The sequence below is a fragment of the Gordionus sp. m RMFG-2023 genome, chromosome 2 (assembly GCF_954871325.1).
Source record: "Gordionus sp. m RMFG-2023 chromosome 2, tfGorSpeb1-WG-v2, whole genome shotgun sequence".
NCBI classification, from domain to species: domain Eukaryota; kingdom Metazoa; phylum Nematomorpha; class Gordioida; order Chordodea; family Parachordodidae; genus Gordionus; species Gordionus sp. m RMFG-2023.
The window spans coordinates 46,708,804-46,730,335 of record NC_088776.1 but is presented as its reverse complement, the minus strand read 5'-3'; the positions used below and the strand labels follow the sequence as shown (position 1 = coordinate 46,730,335).

The following is a 21,532-nucleotide window of genomic DNA, read 5'->3' as shown; positions in this document are numbered from 1 at the left end:
CTGATTCTCTAGTCACGGTATTATTACTAAATGGCTCGATTTCGCTGATTTTAGATGAAGATTTTAGCCAAATTAATAATATGTAAGCCTCGACCTATTAAAAGATGTCAAAACATATTTATGAGCAATATTACTTGCCTATTTTCAATGACATATATAATACCTAGACTGACGATTCATTCATTAAAAGTGTACATCAATGCAAATCAGTTGGATATGCCATCTTGGTTACACTAAACATTATTAAAATTTTAAACGAGAGCCTAATTTATTTATATATTTATATATTTGATGCAAACTTTATTAAAGAATTACCGGGATCATCGAGGTAATAAGGAAGCAAGTTATCAATTTGATAGTAGTTCTTTAACATGAGAATACATTACTATATGTGTCACCAAAATGGCGGGTCCAGCTGGATTTACTATTTAACGACGCTTAAAAATGCATTTTAATAAAAGAATCGTCAGTCTAGGTATTATATATGTCATTGCCTATTATTTTAAACAGATTGACATCACTGTCACTTCCCAAGATTAACTGCGTCAATCATAATTTCTGTTTTCTTTTTATTTGGTTTGATTTTTTTTGAGAATATTGTTTGTAACAATCTTAAAATGGAAAAAGACAATTTTCTGCCAAAAATAAGAGTAAAAATTTCAATATGTATTATTTTATTGTTATAATTATTTTATAGAAACTGATAAAATCAAAATTAACTGATTTAGATGTCTATGTTGGTAATAATTTATATTCATATATTCAAAATTATTTTATTTTCCTCCAGATGAAGAACTAATAGATTATATAACTGTGTTATTGATAAACAAAAAAAATGCAAAGCAAATGATTGAGGATTTAAATTTATTTTTAAATGAGCATTCTGAAACATTTGTTAAATGGTAAATATAATTTTTTAAATGCTTATTTTTAAATTTATTTAGGTTATTTAAAACTTGTGAAAACCTTCAATCATTAAATCATGGTATATAATTGGATTGTATAGTTATAATATTTTTATATAAGATGAGAAGAAACATGAAAAACATAAAGAATCAAGATCACAAAAATATAAAGAAAAAAGAGAAGATAATGAAAAATTAAAAAAAAATGAAACAAGTATATTATAAAATTATAACATTATTTAATATATAATATTACTATAGTAATGCATTCACGAAAAACACAACATTCTACTGCTCATAAGAGAAAATCGGATGTGGATAGTAGTTATGACAGAATGAAAAATAATTATAATCATCAGGAACCATTTCTAGAGAATGTAATTTTTAAAAATTAATATAATATATATATTTCTAAAAATTTATTATTGGACAGAAACATAATTCAAATGAGTCTTCATACTCATATAAAAAGAGATCTCACATATCCCCTGAATTGGCAATTAAGGCATCAGATAATAAAAATTATGATTTGGATCTTAGCAAAAGACAAAGAATAAATTCAACATTGCCTTTAAAAGATGAAATAGTTGACTATGTTAAACCAGTTTCAGGTGAAGTTATATATTCCATAGTTTCGGATTCTATTGAAATTAGGGCAAATGAAACTCCAATTGATAACAATCCTTATTCCTCATTAAATAGTTTGAAGAACAATCATGATAAAAATCCTTTACCCTCTAATAATTCCATTACTATAAATGTTAAAAGCAATGAAAATATGCAGACTGTAGAAACATTTAAACATAATTATGATAAAGGTAGCACTGTCATAAATCAGAAATCAAGTAATATGGTAGACAAAACAGATAATAGCAATGACCAAAATATGTCCCTTAGTGACTATACTGAATTCTCTTCTCCAAATCTTATACAATCTGCTGTTGTTAAAATTGATAATGCTACTAAAAGGTGATATAATATAATTTTTAAACTCTTTCAACAATAATAAAAAATATATAAATTTAAATTTAATTAAGCAGTTTAGAATTTAGAAATACATTATTTTTCCCCATTTTGAATACTATATAATTGTAGACCCATAACAAGAGAATTTCACATTCCCCTTTCATTCCATTTTCAACAAATTTTATTCATATAATATAAATCAATAATCTATTATTACCTGTGTGCTGACAAAACTATCGGTGGCCAGCACGATTTTAAAAATCTAATCAATGGCTGGTGGCATGCCGATTTTTAGCCGCCATCAACAAAAATGGTATAAATTGGTGCAGTTATAAATTCTTATAATATATTTTTTAATTGCTTAATAATTTTTTTTCAAAAAATAAAATATATATACTACACTACAGATATTTTGGCATATTTTTTAATCTTTATTTATGAGAAAACTCATAAATCCAAAACTGATTTTGTAATTTTATATTATCATGTATAAAAATTATTTTATTAAAATTTTTGAGGCAAAATGATGAGATGATCTCTTTGAATTCAACGTCAATTCAGTGGTAGAAAAAACTCTTTCACTCAATGTGTTTTTTTGGGGAGCTTGGAAAGATTGGGAAGTTCACTCTTCTTTTCTCTCCATAAATCTAGAACATCCATATCTTGTGAATGTCATTTTCCAAGAAGAATGTGACATTCTTGTTCTGTCATCTAAAGTGAAATCATAATTTGTATTTGTTGAATGTTTATTTATTATTTTGTCAAATAATTGAATTTAATAATTCCATTAGATCCTCAATATCTATATTTACTACCTGAATATCATCATTCTCTCCTGAATATCATCATTCTCTATAAGTTTAAAATGTTTTATTATAAATTCTGAAGCTGAGTGATTTTGTTCTATTAATTGCCAATTTTTGAAATCTTGGATTTAAAAGAGAAATCAATACCTAGATAATTTTTTAAATAAAAAATAGATTAAATAAATGAATATACTTTTATATTATTTGCAGATTACAAACTGGAAATCGTAACTTAAATTTTTTTAGCATATTTTCCTTTGATTTTAGAACTAACACTATCATTTACTATTAAATGTGTTTCAATTTCACCTCTAAAAAGTAACACTAAGTTTAACATAGGCCCTTTTTTTACTGATAGAAATTCAACAGTTTCTTTAAATGAAATGCTAATAGTTTTTATACCAGATCAGATTCATAGTTTGATAATTTGATAAAGTATTTCACAATTCTTTTCAAAACATTTTTAATTAAATTCTTATTTAATCCAGATGCTTTCTAGCATAATTAATATACTATACCAACGTGTTGGGACATTTAATTTTAAGGTTTTCATATGCGTGAAAAATATTTAAAAATGGGTAGTATGGATCAGTGCTATCAAGGTCTAACATGTTTGATGTTAGATCTTTTGTACCTAAGTTTTTTCTTTGATCTGCCTCAAATTCAATCTCTGCTGTTTTATATCTTCATCTCTGCAGCTTTATATCTTCATCTCTGCAGCTTTATATCTTATAGCATTAATAATTTCTCTAATTCTTTTAATAAGATTTTCAACAACAGTTACCTTTTTAATACCATCTAATGTAACCTGTGTAAACCATGACCCACCGCCAGCGTGACTTTAATAAACGGTGGCGTTTTCGGCATACCCAAAAAAGCACAGGTCTACATATTATATTCTCTAAAGGATTATTTATATTTCTTCAATGGGTTTAGTATAAATTTGAGTATTGGGAAAAAATTTCAATCTAATTTAGTATAAATAAATTAAAACAACTACCCATTTTAAATTTCTGAAATATCCTTGGACTTAAACCATACAATAAAATGTAACGCTTTTAAAATAATAATTTTGCTAACTATTCAAAAAAACTGTTACAAATTTTTAACTACAATTTAAAAAAGTTTTAAATTAGGAATAAATTTTATTCAAAATTAATAAATTTATCACAATTATATTTCAAAAAATTACTAAGCAGAGCCACCTTGAACGGATTGAGTGGCATACACATTATACTATTGCAGAATTTGAAATATGCATGAATATTTGGAAATTCATATATTAACTCTTGAATACAAGATATAACTAGAAACGTACTTATATTTTTTTTAAATTAAAATGGCCTGTTTATAAATATGTATAATTAACATAAGATAGGAAGCAGTAATATTTTTGATGTATAACCATCTTGGAATGTTAATGATACTTTAAATAAGTTATAAAACATAAATATTTTAAGGAGAGTCAGGATCACCAAATGAAGTCAGCTTATATTTTGAATTGGTTTTTAACAACAGATTTTTAGTCGGCCGATTCTAATACCTTTTTACAATAATTTAAGCGTCCAATCTTATGCTTACTCTTGAGATACATTTCTATATTAATTAATATCGGCAAAATTATCGATTCAGCCTTAAGAATAACACATACTTAATTCAGATAAAACACGTGACTAAAACATTACATATAATAATTTACTCTATTATGAATAGTGAAAAAAATTAATCATCGAATTATTTTCGTTATTGGATTAAATTGTACGTATATAACATATTCATTATGGAACTTTTTATTATTATTTTTTAACTTTGTCTCCACACTTTTTATCATTTTTTTAAAGGAATATTTCATTTTATCATTTTCAACATTTAAATAAATGTAATTTTCCAATTCAATTGAATAATAGCTCACTATTCATACAAAAACTAATCGCATTTGATTCTAAAATTTTAATACGAAGATGTTATTTGATTTACATTTTTATTAGGGCTGTGCCGATCCACATATTTTTCACCGATTCGATCCGATATTTATATTGATTTTTCACCACCCCCAATTAAACCAAATGTAATTATGAAATCAATATTTTTTATGCAAAAAATCGAATTATGCATTTAATTTAATTTTTTTATTTCTACAATAATTAAAATAAGTTTACGGATATTGGTAGTATTAAATGAATTTTTCATTATTCCTCCCGTGAAATTAGAATTCTGCAAATAACGCATTTTGCTAAATTATCTTTGCCTTTTGTAAAATATTCCCATAATTCAGATACCATATTTAATAATATTCTTTTATTTAAAGTATAAATAATAAAATTGGCGTTATTATTTAAAAAGATTTAAAATAAATAAAACTTTGGATGTTCCTTTCTATTTTTATAAAAAACTTTTAAAATACTATATATCTATTTAAAAAATAATTAAAATACTATATATCTATTTAAAAAATAAATAAAATTTAAGGGGTGTTGTGCATTTGCATTGTTTTAAAAAATTTATTTAAAAAATATTAATAATGTAAATTAATATATATAAAATAACAAAAAAGAAAAGTATAAAGATCGGATCTGTTTTTTACAGGTATCAATCCGATCCGATATTTTTGGAAAACGTTAAATATCGGTATCGATCCGATATTTAATATCGGCACAGCCCTAATTTTTATAGATCAAGCTCCAATCATATATAATTGTGACAGTAACTTTAAATTTTTTACATTTATGACTATACAAGTTTAATATATTGTCATATTAATAGGCAAAATCGGCCATCACAAGAATTATTTTTGAAAGCTTTACAAGGCACTGATTTGCGTTGCAAATTAAGGAAAGACTATGAAGGAAATCAAAATACTCACCGAGGTAGAATCAATTTATAATGTATAACAATTTGAATATATTTTATTTACTCTCATTTTCTATAGATTTGTTTTATTTGTTTCTAAAATTTATATATTAATTGAAGTATTTTTGATATAAATAAATGGATAATAAACACTAGTAACAACGCAACCCACTCTCTAAGATCAAACTTCTAAAAACTATAGAGATAGTGGATTGTACTAAGTATGTATTATGAAATGTAAAGGGGAATTTGATTTATTTTTATTATTAAAAAATAAAAGTATACTTTTAAAATTTTTATATAAATTGAACCTTACCTTTTATTCCGTCGACTGTATGATAAAACATTAAATCTTTAGTTTTATAATGGTTCCCAAAAATAATTCCACAATTTCTTTTATTTCATAAATATATTACCAATAATAATATTATCACATAATACAAATCTAAAAACAAAGATAAAAAAATGTATATATCTCTTTTTCGAAATCAATTGAAAACGTCCATAATTATATTTCGACAGATACAAATAGGGGGGGGGGTAAAGAATACAACTTACGTATATATAAATATAGTGTAAGTAAATACCTACATAAATTCTAATATATGATCAAAAAGAAATATAAAAATTATTATTATTATTAATTTTCTTTTTTCTGTTCCAGGAATTTCTATATTTTTCATATATAATTGTCATTGAGTTGTTGATTATAATTAACGGCATTCGGGTCATAGCTTGATTGATATTGTACTGTTGATTGTCATTAAGTCTTAATGGTTAATGAGTCATAGCTTGATTGATCCATTGCATCATTGGTCAGTCATGTTCATTCTATCTTAAGCTTGGTATCATTAATCCAGCATCATTGTAGTTGATTGGGCAAAATATTACAAAGAATAAGTCAGTCAAATATTATTATTTTTAACTATATCCAAAATGTATACTTTATTTTTTTCTTTTAACATTTTCCCTGTCAGATATTAGCAAAATTTCTGATCCCAATATTCACATGAGACTTTATTATATAATGGATTCCTTTCCTCCCTTTTCCTTGGTTCCAAAATAATATTAAATAACAAATTTCCTTCATTTATATAACTTTCAAAATTTTAAACATAAAAATATTCTAATATCATCTAATGGCTTCCTCTTTAAACATAAAAATATTCTATTATCTAATGGCTTCCTCCATTATTATCCTTTACATATATATATGAATCCACATTTATACATATAAAATCAAAAATATTTTTATTAATTTACCTTCATATACACACAATATTATGCATGTATATATATATATAAACCTTTAATATTATACTTCTTTTAAAAACTTAAACTATTTATGACCCATTCTTGACTTTCAATTCATCTTAGTATAAGTTTATTAAATCTAACTTTCATATCTGGAATTTGCATACATTTTATTTCAGCACATATATTTTTTTTCTTTTTATTATTTATCACTCTTTTTTTATATACAACAATATTAAAACATTTCATATCTATAATTTTCATTTCATTTTTTTAAAATACATTAGCAAAATGTTTCATAATTTTCATTTCATCATTTTTTTAAAAAAAATATCAATATTGTCACTATATTCTTTTTTTACACTATATTTCAAATTTATTTTTATATTAATAATAATCCCAAAATTAAATATTAAGCAATCTTTTCTGTCCTGCATAACGTTAGGTCTCCATTTCCTATGACGGAAAACCTATACCACCATTATGAGTCTTAAGGTTTACAAAATAATACAAAAAATTACTATCAAAACACTATGTTTAAAAATTAAAATCAAAACATATTACACAAAAATTATTATTACCCCTATCTTAGCCAATGGTTCCAAAAATTTTTCCCAAATGTACACTTTTATCATAGTAATTTATACCATATCCAATGGTTCCCCCAAAAAAAATTTAAACGTAAACTTTTATCACAGCAATATATAATGGTTCCTCCATTTATATTAACTTTTAAAACTAAACCTATATCACAGTAATATATAATGGTTGTTCCATTTATATACCACCAACCTCTAAAATAAACCTAAAAAAGAAACTCTTTTAAACCCATGCTTAACCTTTTTATCATCTATTTTAATTTGCTCAATTAAGATAATTGAAAACCTATTAAACCCATACTTTATTTTCTCTCTTATCTTTTATTTGCTCAATTTTCAAATATAAATTTTCAAATAACTTATAAAAATTCATTTTTTAAAATAAACACTTTATTGAATTTCACCCCTCTCTTCCTTTTTAATTGGAACCAAATTTTCTTTATAATTTTTTACAATTCTCATTAACTTTACTTTTATATTATACATTTAAAATTTAATTCTTTCAACAATATAAACTATTAATATATATAAAATATTAAACTATATTAAAATATATAAAATATTATACTATTACTCCCCTCTCTTCCTTTTTAATTGGAACCAAATTTTCTTTATAATTTTTTACAATTCTCATTAACTTTACTTTTATATTATACATTTAAAATTTAATTCTTTCAACTATATAAACTATTAATATATATATAAAATATTATACTATTACTCATTTATATATCTAAAATTTTAACTAAATATCAAAACATCTTAACCCACAACTTCTTCAACTTTCAATCATACTTTATATATTAAATGCTTAACCTCAATCTTATATTTATGCTTAATCTAAACTTCATGTATATAAATATTTTCTTAACATTTTATTTTTATAGCTTAATTAATATAAACTCCTTTCATTTTATATCATTTTTAAATTCATATAATTTCCAATTTCTAAAATAAAATCAATTAATTTATAAATTTATAATTTTTAATTCATCTAATTTTTTTTTTGTTAATATAGTATTTATATTTATATATGAAAAATATATAATTAGTAAACAATTGCGAAAAAAAAAATCATAATAACAAAAGGACAATATTGAGGCATAATACTAAATAAACAAATAAAAGCGAAAGCAGCAGAAATTATTCAAAACCTCCTTCATCTAATCATCAAGAGAGATCTAATTAATAAAACAATCATAATTAGCCTTAAGAATGACTATTGCGATCCTCTGCATTAAGTAAAAACCTTCGCGAGGCTCCCCATAATTTTTTCTAATTAGGCGGCCAACGTCTTTAAAAAAGTTTTTAGCCAAATCACCATATGTAGTTAAGGTGGAGCAAATGATGGGTATGAATATGTAATTTGAGGAATCAGCGCTGTATTTGCTGATCTTAAAATTTTGAGCTCTGTTCAGAGCGTCCTTGTTAAAATTAGAGGGGGAGTTAGTGTCCAGACAAGAGAAATCCCATATTAAAAACTTTCCTTGAGACCATGGAATACGTGTGATCCAATCAGGACGCCTACTATCGGAAAATAGGTAGGAAAACCAGCTGACCTAAGTGCAAGAGATATAATTTGATTGCAAAATGTCAAGTTTGCCGGCCGGGATTACGATTGCAATGTAGAGGATGAAGCGCTATATTTTCATCAACAGTATGATATTTGCTGCATTTATATGGTAATGAAAAGGGAATGTTGAGCCTTATACATAAAGCATAACTGAGCTCATGGTTGTCTAATTCGAGTTTGAGATTGGTAGATGGAATAACATCTAAAAATTCATATCCCCGATCTTTAATAAGTTCAATGTGGATCACGGTGAGAGACTCGAAATAAGGTAATCAACGGAGTTTTTCACAAGTGGTAAATCCCAATCCTTCTGCTTCACAGAGATCGGAAATAGGGTTGAGGTTGTGACGGATTTTGCCCATTCTATCTTAGCTGTATTCAAAAAAGGATCGTGAACCGATAGATGTTAGTCAATTAATACGTGCCTGAAGGTGGCTGGCAATGAAGGCACATATTGAGATCGACAATGGGGATCTTATACCAAGGCCGCCATGTTTCGAAGGAAATGTGGCTTGATGCCAAGCTATGCTTGTAAATTTGATATTTAAGCAGTCGCTAAGGATGACATTTATTCTGGTTTCGAATCTCACTGAATGCTCCCTCTCTAAAAATAATGGGCTCGATCGTAGGGCATAAAGGATTATAGGGATGTTAAAGAAATTCCAAATTAAAAAAAAGGCCTTGTGAGCCGAAAGACAAGGAAGAATGCTTTTTAAATTTTCAAAGATATCGTCCATATAGCTAAAAAAAAAGAATTCATTGACTCCTCACCAATGGCGGAGCCCAAATGTGATAGATTTTTCAAGGGGACATGCTCAAAACCAAAAACGTTTTACGGAATTGTATTAACATCGCAGTGCTCAGTTTTGATTTGATTAATTTCGAGTCCCAGGCTGTCAGTAGAAGTCTTAATAATATTGATAACCTTTATTACCTCTGCAGATTCGCCAGATATGACCCCATCATCAATATACCATAAGTGTAAGGGTAGCGTGCAGTTATTGTTTATTTTAGTAATCAAATCATGGATACCAAGGCAAAATAATATGAAGCCTAGGGGATCACCTTGCTGAATACCTTCGGAAGAGGTTATGATATGATGGCCAAATACCAAATGTGATGGTTTCTTATAAGATGAGAGGATATAGTTTGTGAAAAGTGAGAAATGTTTTATAAATTGTTAGATTATTGCTTGTCTATGAATACTTTTGTAAGCATAAAATCGATCTTTACAAGATGTTGGACAGCTGTGGTATTTTGAGCATAAATGCGCGTTATATGTGCAGCTGCTTTACAGCCTGAGCTCGTACCAATCCCAAATTGTAATGGAAGAAGTATATTAGATACTTGTGCAGAAATTCTGCTAGCTATCTATTAATATTTTTTTTATTTAAATTCATACATTATTTATCTTTTCAAAACATATTGCATTTAAATTTCTCTTTTTTCCCCTTCCATCTATTCCAATTTTTCTCTACTTTCTTATTTTTAATTTTATACATTACATACAAATATATTTATTTTTTTTTACCTTTTTTTAATGATCCATGATCGTTAGTTTTCTTTTTTCTTTTTCTAGAAGAGAACGGCACCAATATTATATATCATCGGTCAAGAATTGGAGTGTGCCACTTGCGCAAATGTTTAAAATGAGAAAAAACATTAAAATCAAATATAGGAAAAACTTATTGATCAATTTAATTAAAATTTTCAGAGATAATTTATCATTGTTAATTAATTATTACCTAAAAAAAAATTTTTTAATATAAAATTTATTTGATAAAATCAAAATGCAAGTGAAGCAATTATAACACTTTATGATTTATTTTTGATGTTCAAAATACTTCATTTATATTTTTTTATTAGAATTTAATAATATATATAAATAATAACTTCATATCATTGGAATGAACACTATATCTTGATTATTTCTAATTTATTCATGTAATAATTATCTTTAACAGAAATTCATGATGATTCATCACATTTTTTAGAATATAAATCGAGGTATTTTATAATGGAGACTTCTCTCAAGTACTCCTAAGAATATTTTTGCCTGTAATGTGAATAGACTTTTGGAATGGTGTTTATGTGATCAATTATGAAATCTTTATCTCATTTTTCAAATTATTTTTATATGAAGACCAAACCTCAGATCTTGGTAATGTTATAACATTTTGAAGGTCAAATGATATGACTAAAAAAATTTTTGACTAAGCTATTATTCTATCCATACCTCTTTCAATACTAGTTTTCAGGCGCGAACGCAGGAATTTGGTCTGGGGGGGGATAATAAATTTTTTTAAGAAATAATATTTTTAATTAAAAATACTAAGCATAAATTTATTAGGATTAATAACTTTTCTAATACACAATTTTAAACTAATGTGAATTAAAAAAATTATATATATAAACCGGCATTTAAATGTGAATCATAAAATATAAAGTGAATATAACCCACGATATGAATCACCTAAATGACCCAAAATTGAAATTTGAATTTTTTGAGCTTTTAAAATATATAAAGTATAAAAAATTTAAATGTTGTAAATATAAATTAATACACAAAAAGTTTCTTAGGAATAATTGTATTTTGTATGTTTTGAGCTAATTTTTCAATTATCAATCCTTGCTTGGCGTTAAATGTCTATGAATATTCAAAAGATCCAAATCATTCAATCTACTTTCAGATGTTGTATTTCATAGGTATGTTTTTCACAGACTTGCAGGCCCGGCCCCTGAGCCGGACCGTATTTTAATTTTTTTAAATATACCCTGGCCGGGCTCGTAATTTTTTTTTTAAAAACACCCAGGCTGGGCCTGAAAATTTTTTAAGAAAAAGTATCCGAGCCGAGTTGTATATTTTAAAACCAAATATTTGAAATCGCCATTATTCGCTATAAATATCAAAAATAAATATAATTTATTTTAAAAAATTCGGGCTAAACCAGCCGGGCCGGGCCTGAAAATTTTTTTAAAAAAAACCTGGGCCGGAAAAAATTTTAAAATAAAATCTGGGCCTGGTCCTGCAAATGGTACCTCTGCAAGGCTCTGTTATTCTTCTTAAAAAAGTGAATGTTCTCTCATTAGTTTACTAAAGAGCTGCTAATATATATATAACCATTTTAATAATTGGGAGTATAATCTAAAATGTGTTTGAAATAAAAAGCATCCATAGCATTTTTTGGGACTGTATCAACCATAGTTAATCTTTTAATCATATTATTCAGCTAATAAGGCATCATAAGATATTTTAACATCTTCATGATAAAAATATAACAAATATTTATATTTTTTTTCTATCACCATATGAAAAAGGTTGGGAGAGGGGACATTTGTTTTATAATACTCTTCTACTGATCCTATATTAATGTTTTGATGATGAGCTTGCTTGCTGCAAGTCGAGGGGGACAAATATTTAACACGTATAGCTCTGCTTTTGACTCAACAATAACATATAAAATATGAAATTCTTCAACAACACTAGCTCTATTTCCTTGAGTTCTAATAAAATGCTCTCCGCTATTCTCATCTTCTTAATCAAGTCAATGTTATGTTTTTAAAAGTATTACATAAAATAGTTGTATAATTAAATAATACATTCTAATGAGAAAAAAAATTTGGAATAAGTATTGAATCCAATAATTTTCTTGCTTCTGAGGAAATATTTCTTTCAAGCCATTGTGATATTTCAGTAATAGCATTAATAATCAGCTCTTCTAACTCCAAAATAGCTGTTACTGTGGCGGAGACTCGATCTCGTTGGACAAGCTTGCAATTTTTTTCTCCCTGTTGGACAAGGAGTTTCAGAGATAATTATTATTTTATTAGAAATTTAGATAAATATTACGCCACTAAAATTTGAAAATAATAGGTAAATTACGCCAAGGAAAACTTGAAATCGAAATTGATTGATAAAATAACTTAGTAGATGAATGTGATAAATAATATATATATATATATATATGTTTATATGAGATAAGAATAAATATTAACAAATATAAATTAATATTAACAATAATATTTTTGAAAAATATAATCCGGCATCTGCATTTTTTGGTTTTGGGGGGGGATTTGTCCCTCTGTCCCCCCCCGCTGCGTACGCGCCTGCTAGTTTCAACATAATCTTCATGGTGTTTATTGTAATTTCAAATATCTTATTCATTCATATATTCTTTATTAATTAAATGTTCACATTTATCACATCTATCTTTAAATGGTTTATCAAATCCAATATTAAAATTATTTTTAAATATTTTTGTGTAATAATGAGCTTTAACAGGTATTCTTGATAATTCATCACATTTTTTAGTATATAAATCATAAAGTATTTTATAATCGAGACATCGTTCAAAATATTGAAAGTAAATATAATAAAATTAATTATAATGTAATATCTATATTTGAGCTGAATATGAAAAAATAACATTATTATCATATCAAAGAAAAAAAAGATGTGCTTTCACTTTTCACCAAAATAAAAATGTTGATAAAAATGATTCAAGCAAGCCTGAAATGATAACATTTTATAATTTGACTAAGGTAGGTTAGATATGGTATATTGAATGACAAAAAATGATACAATTTTAAGAGGGGCTTACACACTTCTAACATAATATCAAATAATTCACATAATATAACAAACACAAAAATATCCACTTCAAGAAGTAATTTCATATATAAAATTATTAATAAAACTTATAAAGCCATATTTAGAAGTACAACAAAAATTATCAGATTGTCCTGACTTTTGAAGGAATCTATATGCAATATATTGGGAAAAATTCAAAATAGTAAAGATGAGAAAACGAAATATATTTTTAAAATTTGGGGAAAGAAATTATTCTTGAATTTTTTATGTTAGAATGTATTAGTGTAAATCTTGTTTTATATTGAAGAATAAATATCAAAATAATGAATAATAATTTTAAAAACAATTATAAAAAATTTACCTTGACATTAAAATAATTTAGGATAGATATGGAATAAAAATATTTTACAATTCAATATGGAAAAACAAAAAATTAAAAAGGGAGGGAAATACAATACGTGATTAAATTAGGATAGGCTATGCATATGCAGCAAAAATTACATCGTTATATGCAAATAGCTCAAAATTGACAGTGCTATAACTTTGGCAAAAATTAATATTTTTTAATCTAGTTTTTATTTATTTTTTATATATATTGGGAATAAATAAGTTACTATCCACTTCTAACTCAAAAATTTTGAAAATGTCTAGTGGAGCACACTCCAATTCTAGACCGACGATATTTATTTTTTAACATACAACTCCAAATCACTATTTCATGATAATTTTATTTCCATATAATTCACAATTATATATAATCTAACGTGCAAATCTTAAAACAAAGATTAATAATTGTAATATATCTTCTCGAAAATATTTTGAAAAACGTCCATAAATGTCAATTATATATATCGACAGATACAACATTTAGAACCCTCCAAAAATTTTTTTAATAATATTTAATCTATTTTTATAGGCCAAATTCCACTGACCTTAGATGAAGTTAAGCAACGAAGATATGTCAGATCCAATTCAAGAGAAAAGTATTCCCTTATTATTTATTAAATTGATCTCTAAATTCCGTTTAAAAGACTCGAAAATATTAAACCTATTTCCCCAAAGAAACATCACGATCTTTATCGTACCTCTAAAGATGAGCCAATCAATACATCAACTAACTTCAATCGTACCATTATAGTATTTAATTATATTTTAAAAATAATATGATTATTAAAGATTAAATTGTGATAGTGATAAAGAGCTATGATATAAAATAATTAACGAAATTTAAAACTATCTTTATTTTTTAAAACATATTATTTAAAAAATATAAAATTACTGCATTTAATAGCTAATTGCTTAGATCGTCAAATTTTTATTGTAAAAAAAATTCATATCATTTTTTAAAATGTTTTCAGAAAATTCCCGAAGAACGAACAGAATTCATAGTGACACTCAATGAAGCTCCCTCCTTTTTAGTCACAAAAAATATAAAAAAGGCAGGAGATACCAATGGTTTGGTGAGGAAATTCATAAGACCTTTTTCCAAAATGAATGTAAATTCTTCTTACTTCTTTTTTTAAAATATATATATACCAGACCCACGGACTGGGCCGTAATATTAATTTTTTTTAAATATACCTGGGCTAGGCCTGAAATTTTTTTTAAAAAAATACCCGGGCTGGGCTATATATTTTAAATCGCCATTAGCTATAAAAATTTAAAATAAATAGAATATATTTTTAAAAAATCTGGGTTGGGCCTGAAATTTTTTTTAAAAAATTCCTGAAAATATAAAACCCGGACCCGAGCTGGAAATTTATAAAAATTAGATATTTCGATTCCCCATAGATTTCATATCCTAAAACGATATATATATATTCATCAAATTGCTTCGAAATTTCTTTTATTGGTTATGAAGAGAGTTTGGAACTGTAAAAGAAACTTGAACCATTTTTAAGATGTTTAGGAACTAGAACCTATTTTAAAAATTATATATTCAGTCCTGAACTAAAACCGTTTAAGATCCAGGCTGCAAGCTCTGATATATACAATCCAAACCAATGGGATGGCTAGTTAGGCTTTAAAAAAGCGTTCCCATCTTCAGGGTTGTGAACACTTCTAAAAAGATTTGAGCTGGTTCTGTGAATTATCTCTGACCTAGATTCAGGGTTCATGGTCCAGAAAAATTTAAATATAAAATTAACAGAAACATTCGTTTTTTATAAATTTTATTTTACTATATTTAGCCCTTACCATAAAAATAATTTATCATTTTAATTAGATAAGATAAATATCACGATATCTTCCAAAAATGAGATGTTAAAATTAAAATATAGATTTTACCTAACTTTGACAGGACATTGCAACTTGCATTTAATAAAGCTATTTTACCTTATGATTATGTTTTTTTCTGTGGTCTTACTTTTAATTTATTAATTCAACAAACAAAAATAAATATTCCTAAAATATATGTTATATTATACAGTATTTATAAAAAAAATTTACGTAAAAAAAGTTTCACGAAAAAATGTTTTTATATTGAAAATAAAAAAAATTACATTACACATTTTAAATAATTTGCATGTTTTAATTTTAATATGGTTTTATATACGTTATTTTTAATATATTTTTTTTAAAAAATTAAAATTTAATATTAAAAAAATTATTGAACCCTGAACCCTAAATTTAAAAAAGGGTTTGGGTTCAGTAAAATATTGAGGGTTCTAGTTCACAGCCCTGCTTTTTTTATATACAGGCTTACTCAAATTAAATTATATATCGCCGCTTGATTATTATAGGGTTCTATGTCCATGTTTGGCCTAAATTGAGTTAACGGTGAAATATTATTTTGGGGTCTCCTCAGCTACTTTACTTTCAAAAAATTAATTATTATAATTTTCATCTATTAGGGTTGATGAAGTTTTTTTTGATCGATTTATCTAAATATTCAGAAATTTTCTGATAGATCTCATCTTCTTTATCAAATAAACTTGGTTTATTATTTCACAACCCCATTATCTATTTCATATCCTTATCTGATGAAATATCTGTATCATTGTCGTCATCCTGATTATATTGTGATAAAGTAGGATATTTGTCACGCGTTTTCTAAATCATTATTATTCGATTTATCTTTATTATACAATACCGCTAAATGATTAATTAAATTTATAATGATGTCCAAAGAATGGTACAATCGATGGGTCGGTAAAGTGGAACACCTCTACCCCGTATTTCCCTATTATAAGTTGGGTCATTAGTTACTTTCGCGTAAATCTTTGCAATGGTGGCCCACTTGCTTAAATCTAATACTGTATACAAAATATCATCAAAAGATCGTTCAAAATCAAGAATCATCCTTTAAAATATATTTAGAATGATCTTTATCATAAATGTCACGATTCTTAATAATCTCAATAGCTGTTATTAGTCTTATATATACATGCTCATCAGATTGTCCGTTTAATGCTAACGATATAGCTCTATAAAAGCAATTTCCGTCCCTCATTACCCATAGGGGAGTATATAGCATTAATATAGAATTTCTCTTAAAGTATTTTAAAAACCTAGAAGATACATCATCTACAACACATTTATTGATATCTATCTTATTACTGCGGTACTTTTTTATAAAGCGCTACAAGTCATAACTCATTATCGGCAGTTAGCCTATTTAAAGATTCATTAATATTATAACAATCGCATCAAAAAAATGGGGCATCGATATTCCCCCATTATTTAAAAACATGCACTTGTAAATTCAAGCATTTAGAATGAATCCATTCATTACATCCTTCGCATCCAATGGATGCCATAGAGGCCTTGATCTTGACTTGGCATACCTTGCACAGGTATATTCTAAATAAATAAATATATTTATGTAAGTTGACAAATACAAAACATCTATTGTTAATTTTATATATATTTGAATGGTATATTAATACACTACCTATAATCCGTTATTAAATAACGTAAATCAATTTCAAATATTTATGAAAAATTTCATTTTTAAAGTATGATATAAAAAAGTGATATCTGTATCTAGATATTATTTTAGAGGTATTTATATCTGTTTTTAGCAAAATTTATTTTATTTTATGAGTATATAATTTAAATATATATATATATATATATGTATTTGTATGTATATATATTATAAAATATATAGACTACTATAATAAAAAAATTATGTATATAAAATATTAAAGATTATATATATAAATATTCATTAAATAATATTTCCTAGTTTTAGAATAAACCAGAGACATGCAGGCCCGGCCCTAAACCCGGGCAGGGCCGGGCCGTATTTTAAATTTTTTAAACATATCCGGGCCAGGCCTTAATATTTTTTTTTTAAATATATCCGGGCCAGGCCTAAGATAACCCAGGCCGGGCCGGGCCTTAATATAAAGAAAGAAATAAATAATATAATATTGGGTGATGGTTAACACTACCTAACGACCCACAGATCGATCTAATTATTAATTTCCTGCAAATTTATTCAAAGTATTAATATATTTTTTTATAATTCATATCTAAATTTTTACAACATATTTTACCAAAATAATCAAATAAAGGAATATCAAATAAGCCCCAATATTCAAGTATTATTAATATATTTTTTTATAATTCATATCTAAATTTTTAGAATATATTTTACCAAAACAATCAAATAAAGGAATATCACTTCTTAAAGTTTGTAATACCTTTCAAAGCGAAAAGGACAAATAATATTGATTTTACTTAATATAAAGCATTTTTTAATTGAAAACTTTGTTTACACAACTATCATTTTATTTCTCTTTTTCTCTGTCCCAAATTCAAGCAATTACATATGTAGTCAGGGACAGATCGCAAAATGACGGAAATATAAAAGATTATATTAAATTACAAGAGGCTCAGGAAGTAATTGAAATACCATCGACCAGTCAAATTACGTCTGTTGTTAAACAAACTGAATCGTTTTATGACAAATGGGGCGATGGTAATTCTGGTAATATGTCAATACCCGATGATGAATATTATAATTACATAAATAATAGATAAAACATTTAAGGTGGATAATTTGTTAGAGTGATGGGCGGCTCATCAAAGCGAATTTCCAATTTTAGCAAAATTGGCAATTCCTGCTTTAAGTGCAAGCTGTGAGCGGAATTTTTCCACTACTGGGAGAATTCTTGAAGAAAGAAGAAGTATTCTTCAACCTGAAAAGGTAGATATGCTTCTCTTTCTTCATGATAATTTGTGAATTTTTAATATCTTTCTTGAGTATAGGATTTCGTCAATCATGCTGGTTTTTTACTTTGCAAACTGTCAAATATTTATTGCATTTATTATATTTACCTTGAGTCATGAAAGTTTTTAATCCAACATTTTTCATTATTTTTTTTTACAATATTATATAATACAATTATCTTCTTTTGTTAAAAATTTATATTATAAAATAAATTATATTAATATTGTGCAATTAGATTATATTTTCAAAATACTATTTATTATACATGCATTTTTTTAAATAGCTATTTATTTTTATTTTATAAATTTAATAGTAAATTAAATACAATATATTATATTCTCAAAATATTTTCCATTTTTATAAATTAAATGTTTTATTTTTTTAAAATGTAATATAAAATATAGTATATGACAAATATTATTACCATTTTTATGAATATTAGTTTTATTTTTATAAATGCAATATAAAATATATTATATGCTCAAAATATCCATTTTTATAAATAACAGTTTTGTAATTTTTATAAATTCTATAATATTCTCAAAATATTAGCTTTTTACATGTATTTTTTAAATAATAAGCGATAATACACGCTGAAAAATATGGTAAAATACCTCATAGGTGAATTTTTGTATATACGAGCTCGAATATAATTTTAAAAAATTCCGAGCCGGGCCTGAAATTTTTAAATCCGGGCCTGGTCGGGCCGTAAAAAATTTTTTTAAAAAATATCCGGGCCGGGCCCTAAATTTTAAAATCTGGGCCGGGCCTTAAAAAATTTTTTTTTAAATATCCGGGCCGGGTTTAAAAAATTTAAGGCCGGGCTGTGCAAATAGTACCTCTGCAGGTCTCTGGAATAAACCAAACAAATATTGATATTACAATCCATCTCAAGGAATCTGCTATTTTTATTTTTAATGGAATTGGTTAATTTTAATTTTATTTTACTAATTTTAAGAATTTATTATATATTAAAGTAATGATGACTAACTTAGATTCAATAAAGCATCAACAAGTTATGACATTGTTTTTCCATGGCCAATTTATAGAGCATATTTTAAAATAATATCTCAAAATAAAGTATTGCCATATCTACCAAAAAATACGAAAATTTCAGTTAGCATTATCTCAATTTGCATTGTAAAACATTTAAGTGTACAGATACTAAATAAATGATATTACAAAAAAAATTTTAAATTTTAATAGAAAACTTCAAACACTTTTATTAAAAATAAAAAAGGGGGAAGATGAATAAATCTATCAAAGAAAATATCTTACACGGCTTACTTTTTTCAAAAATGAATGATGAGATTTTAGTATTTTTAAAGATTATCCTGATAAAAAATAGTTATTCATAAAATATAACAACACAATCCCTTCAAGCGCCCCGGTAGTAAGGTTTTTTAGTCTAGCAAAAAATGTCTTTAAATCATTTTTTAAGTTATATTTTGACAAATGTTATATCGTGTCAATAAATAAATATTTTAGCTTATTTTATGAATTTTCACAATAGATTTCTAATATGCCTAACTTCAAATATTTATAAAGTATTTCTTATAATTAAGTTTTCTAATTTAAATATGTACGTTCATCATATTTATCATATCTAATACTTCAAATATATAGTATAATAAAAAAATCTATATCTAGATACATTTTTATCTATAAATTCTTTTAGAAGTTTTATCTGTATATAGATCCACAAGGTATCGTTTAACAACTTTGAAAAATATATTGTAAATTTAATTTATTCAATATAATATAAATACTTTGTATTTTTTGGGTGCACTATTGTAAATACAGGAAAGCTTTAATGTTTTTTTGTTTTATTTTAAAAAAATTATGCAAAAATAATGCAATATATATTTTCATATAAAAATATAAATTTATTAAAATATTGGAGCTAATTTTTTAAAATGTCTAGATCAAGATATCCAAAAAAATTACCTATTGCCTGTATATGGTACTGTTCTCGATTTGTGCCTATTTTTAATAAATGGTAACTAAATATTTTATCCAAAAAAAATATTACGGAAACCCGAAAATTTTGCTTCAAGGTACATAGGTTAGGAAATCTATTAGCGAAATCTCAAGTTTACGGGAAGTTAATCAATGCATTCAGCTAGTATGGCATGATAGGATGCTTTCAACATCCTCCCAATAAAACACCATTATTTAATATAGATAAAATAAATTATGATATTAATAATTAAAAATCGGTTTTAAAAATGAGAATGGGGAAATCAAATTGCCAGCTTTTTTTAGGTTTCATTTAGCATACCTCCCTCTTCCCCTTCCAGATCTTTCCTTGTACAATAAAAATTTATAATTAGTTTAGGAAGGTTAACAAGTTTAGCATGACATTAAACATTAAATGTTCTAAACATACACTATATATTTAAAGTTGATAATATTAATAATATTTTGTGTGCTTCATTTGATACATCAATTTAAATTAACTAATTAATATAATCAAAATTTATATCCTTGAATATCTTGAAAGAAATTTACCGAAAAGGGCCATGAGTAAAATTAAATTAATTAAAACAAGATTTCCTAGTAATAAATATTACATAACAAAAAAAATATCACATTTTTAACTCTAAAATATTGTTTTTTTTCAACATTAGATGAGACCGGGGTTAGGCAAAGCTTAATATAATTTAAAGATCACTTTTAACAAAAAAATATCCCATTTTATTCAGCTCTATTAGTGTTTTATATGGTAGGCTTAAATTTCAAAATATATTTTTTTTCGGTCTGGAATTGAAGTGCTCCACTCTACATTTTCAAAATTTTTAAGTTAGAA

The 21,532-nt window shown here is 25.5% G+C and overlaps 1 protein-coding gene across 2 annotated transcripts in view; it reads left to right on the top strand.

Annotated features, from left to right (window-relative positions):
• Positions 1-574: 574 nt before the first annotated feature.
• Positions 575-21,532, top strand: part of LOC135923963 (zinc finger CCCH domain-containing protein 14-like) — a 33,746-nt gene continuing 12,788 nt past the window's right edge. The window contains exons 1-11 of one of the 2 annotated variants that reach the window (XM_065458998.1): positions 575-650; positions 698-740; positions 788-902; positions 945-985; positions 1,027-1,119; positions 1,167-1,282; positions 1,339-1,874; positions 5,441-5,544; positions 14,461-14,527; positions 14,576-14,681; positions 14,903-15,040. In XM_065458998.1, the coding sequence (XP_065315070.1) occupies positions 618-650; positions 698-740; positions 788-902; positions 945-985; positions 1,027-1,119; positions 1,167-1,282; positions 1,339-1,874; positions 5,441-5,544; positions 14,461-14,527; positions 14,576-14,681; positions 14,903-15,040 (1,392 nt within the window). In that variant the 5' untranslated portion in view covers positions 575-617. The remainder of the gene's footprint in view (positions 651-697; positions 741-787; positions 903-944; positions 986-1,026; positions 1,120-1,166; positions 1,283-1,338; positions 1,875-5,440; positions 5,545-14,460; positions 14,528-14,575; positions 14,682-14,902; positions 15,041-21,532) is intronic. The other variant, XM_065458997.1, reaches the window with a different exon arrangement.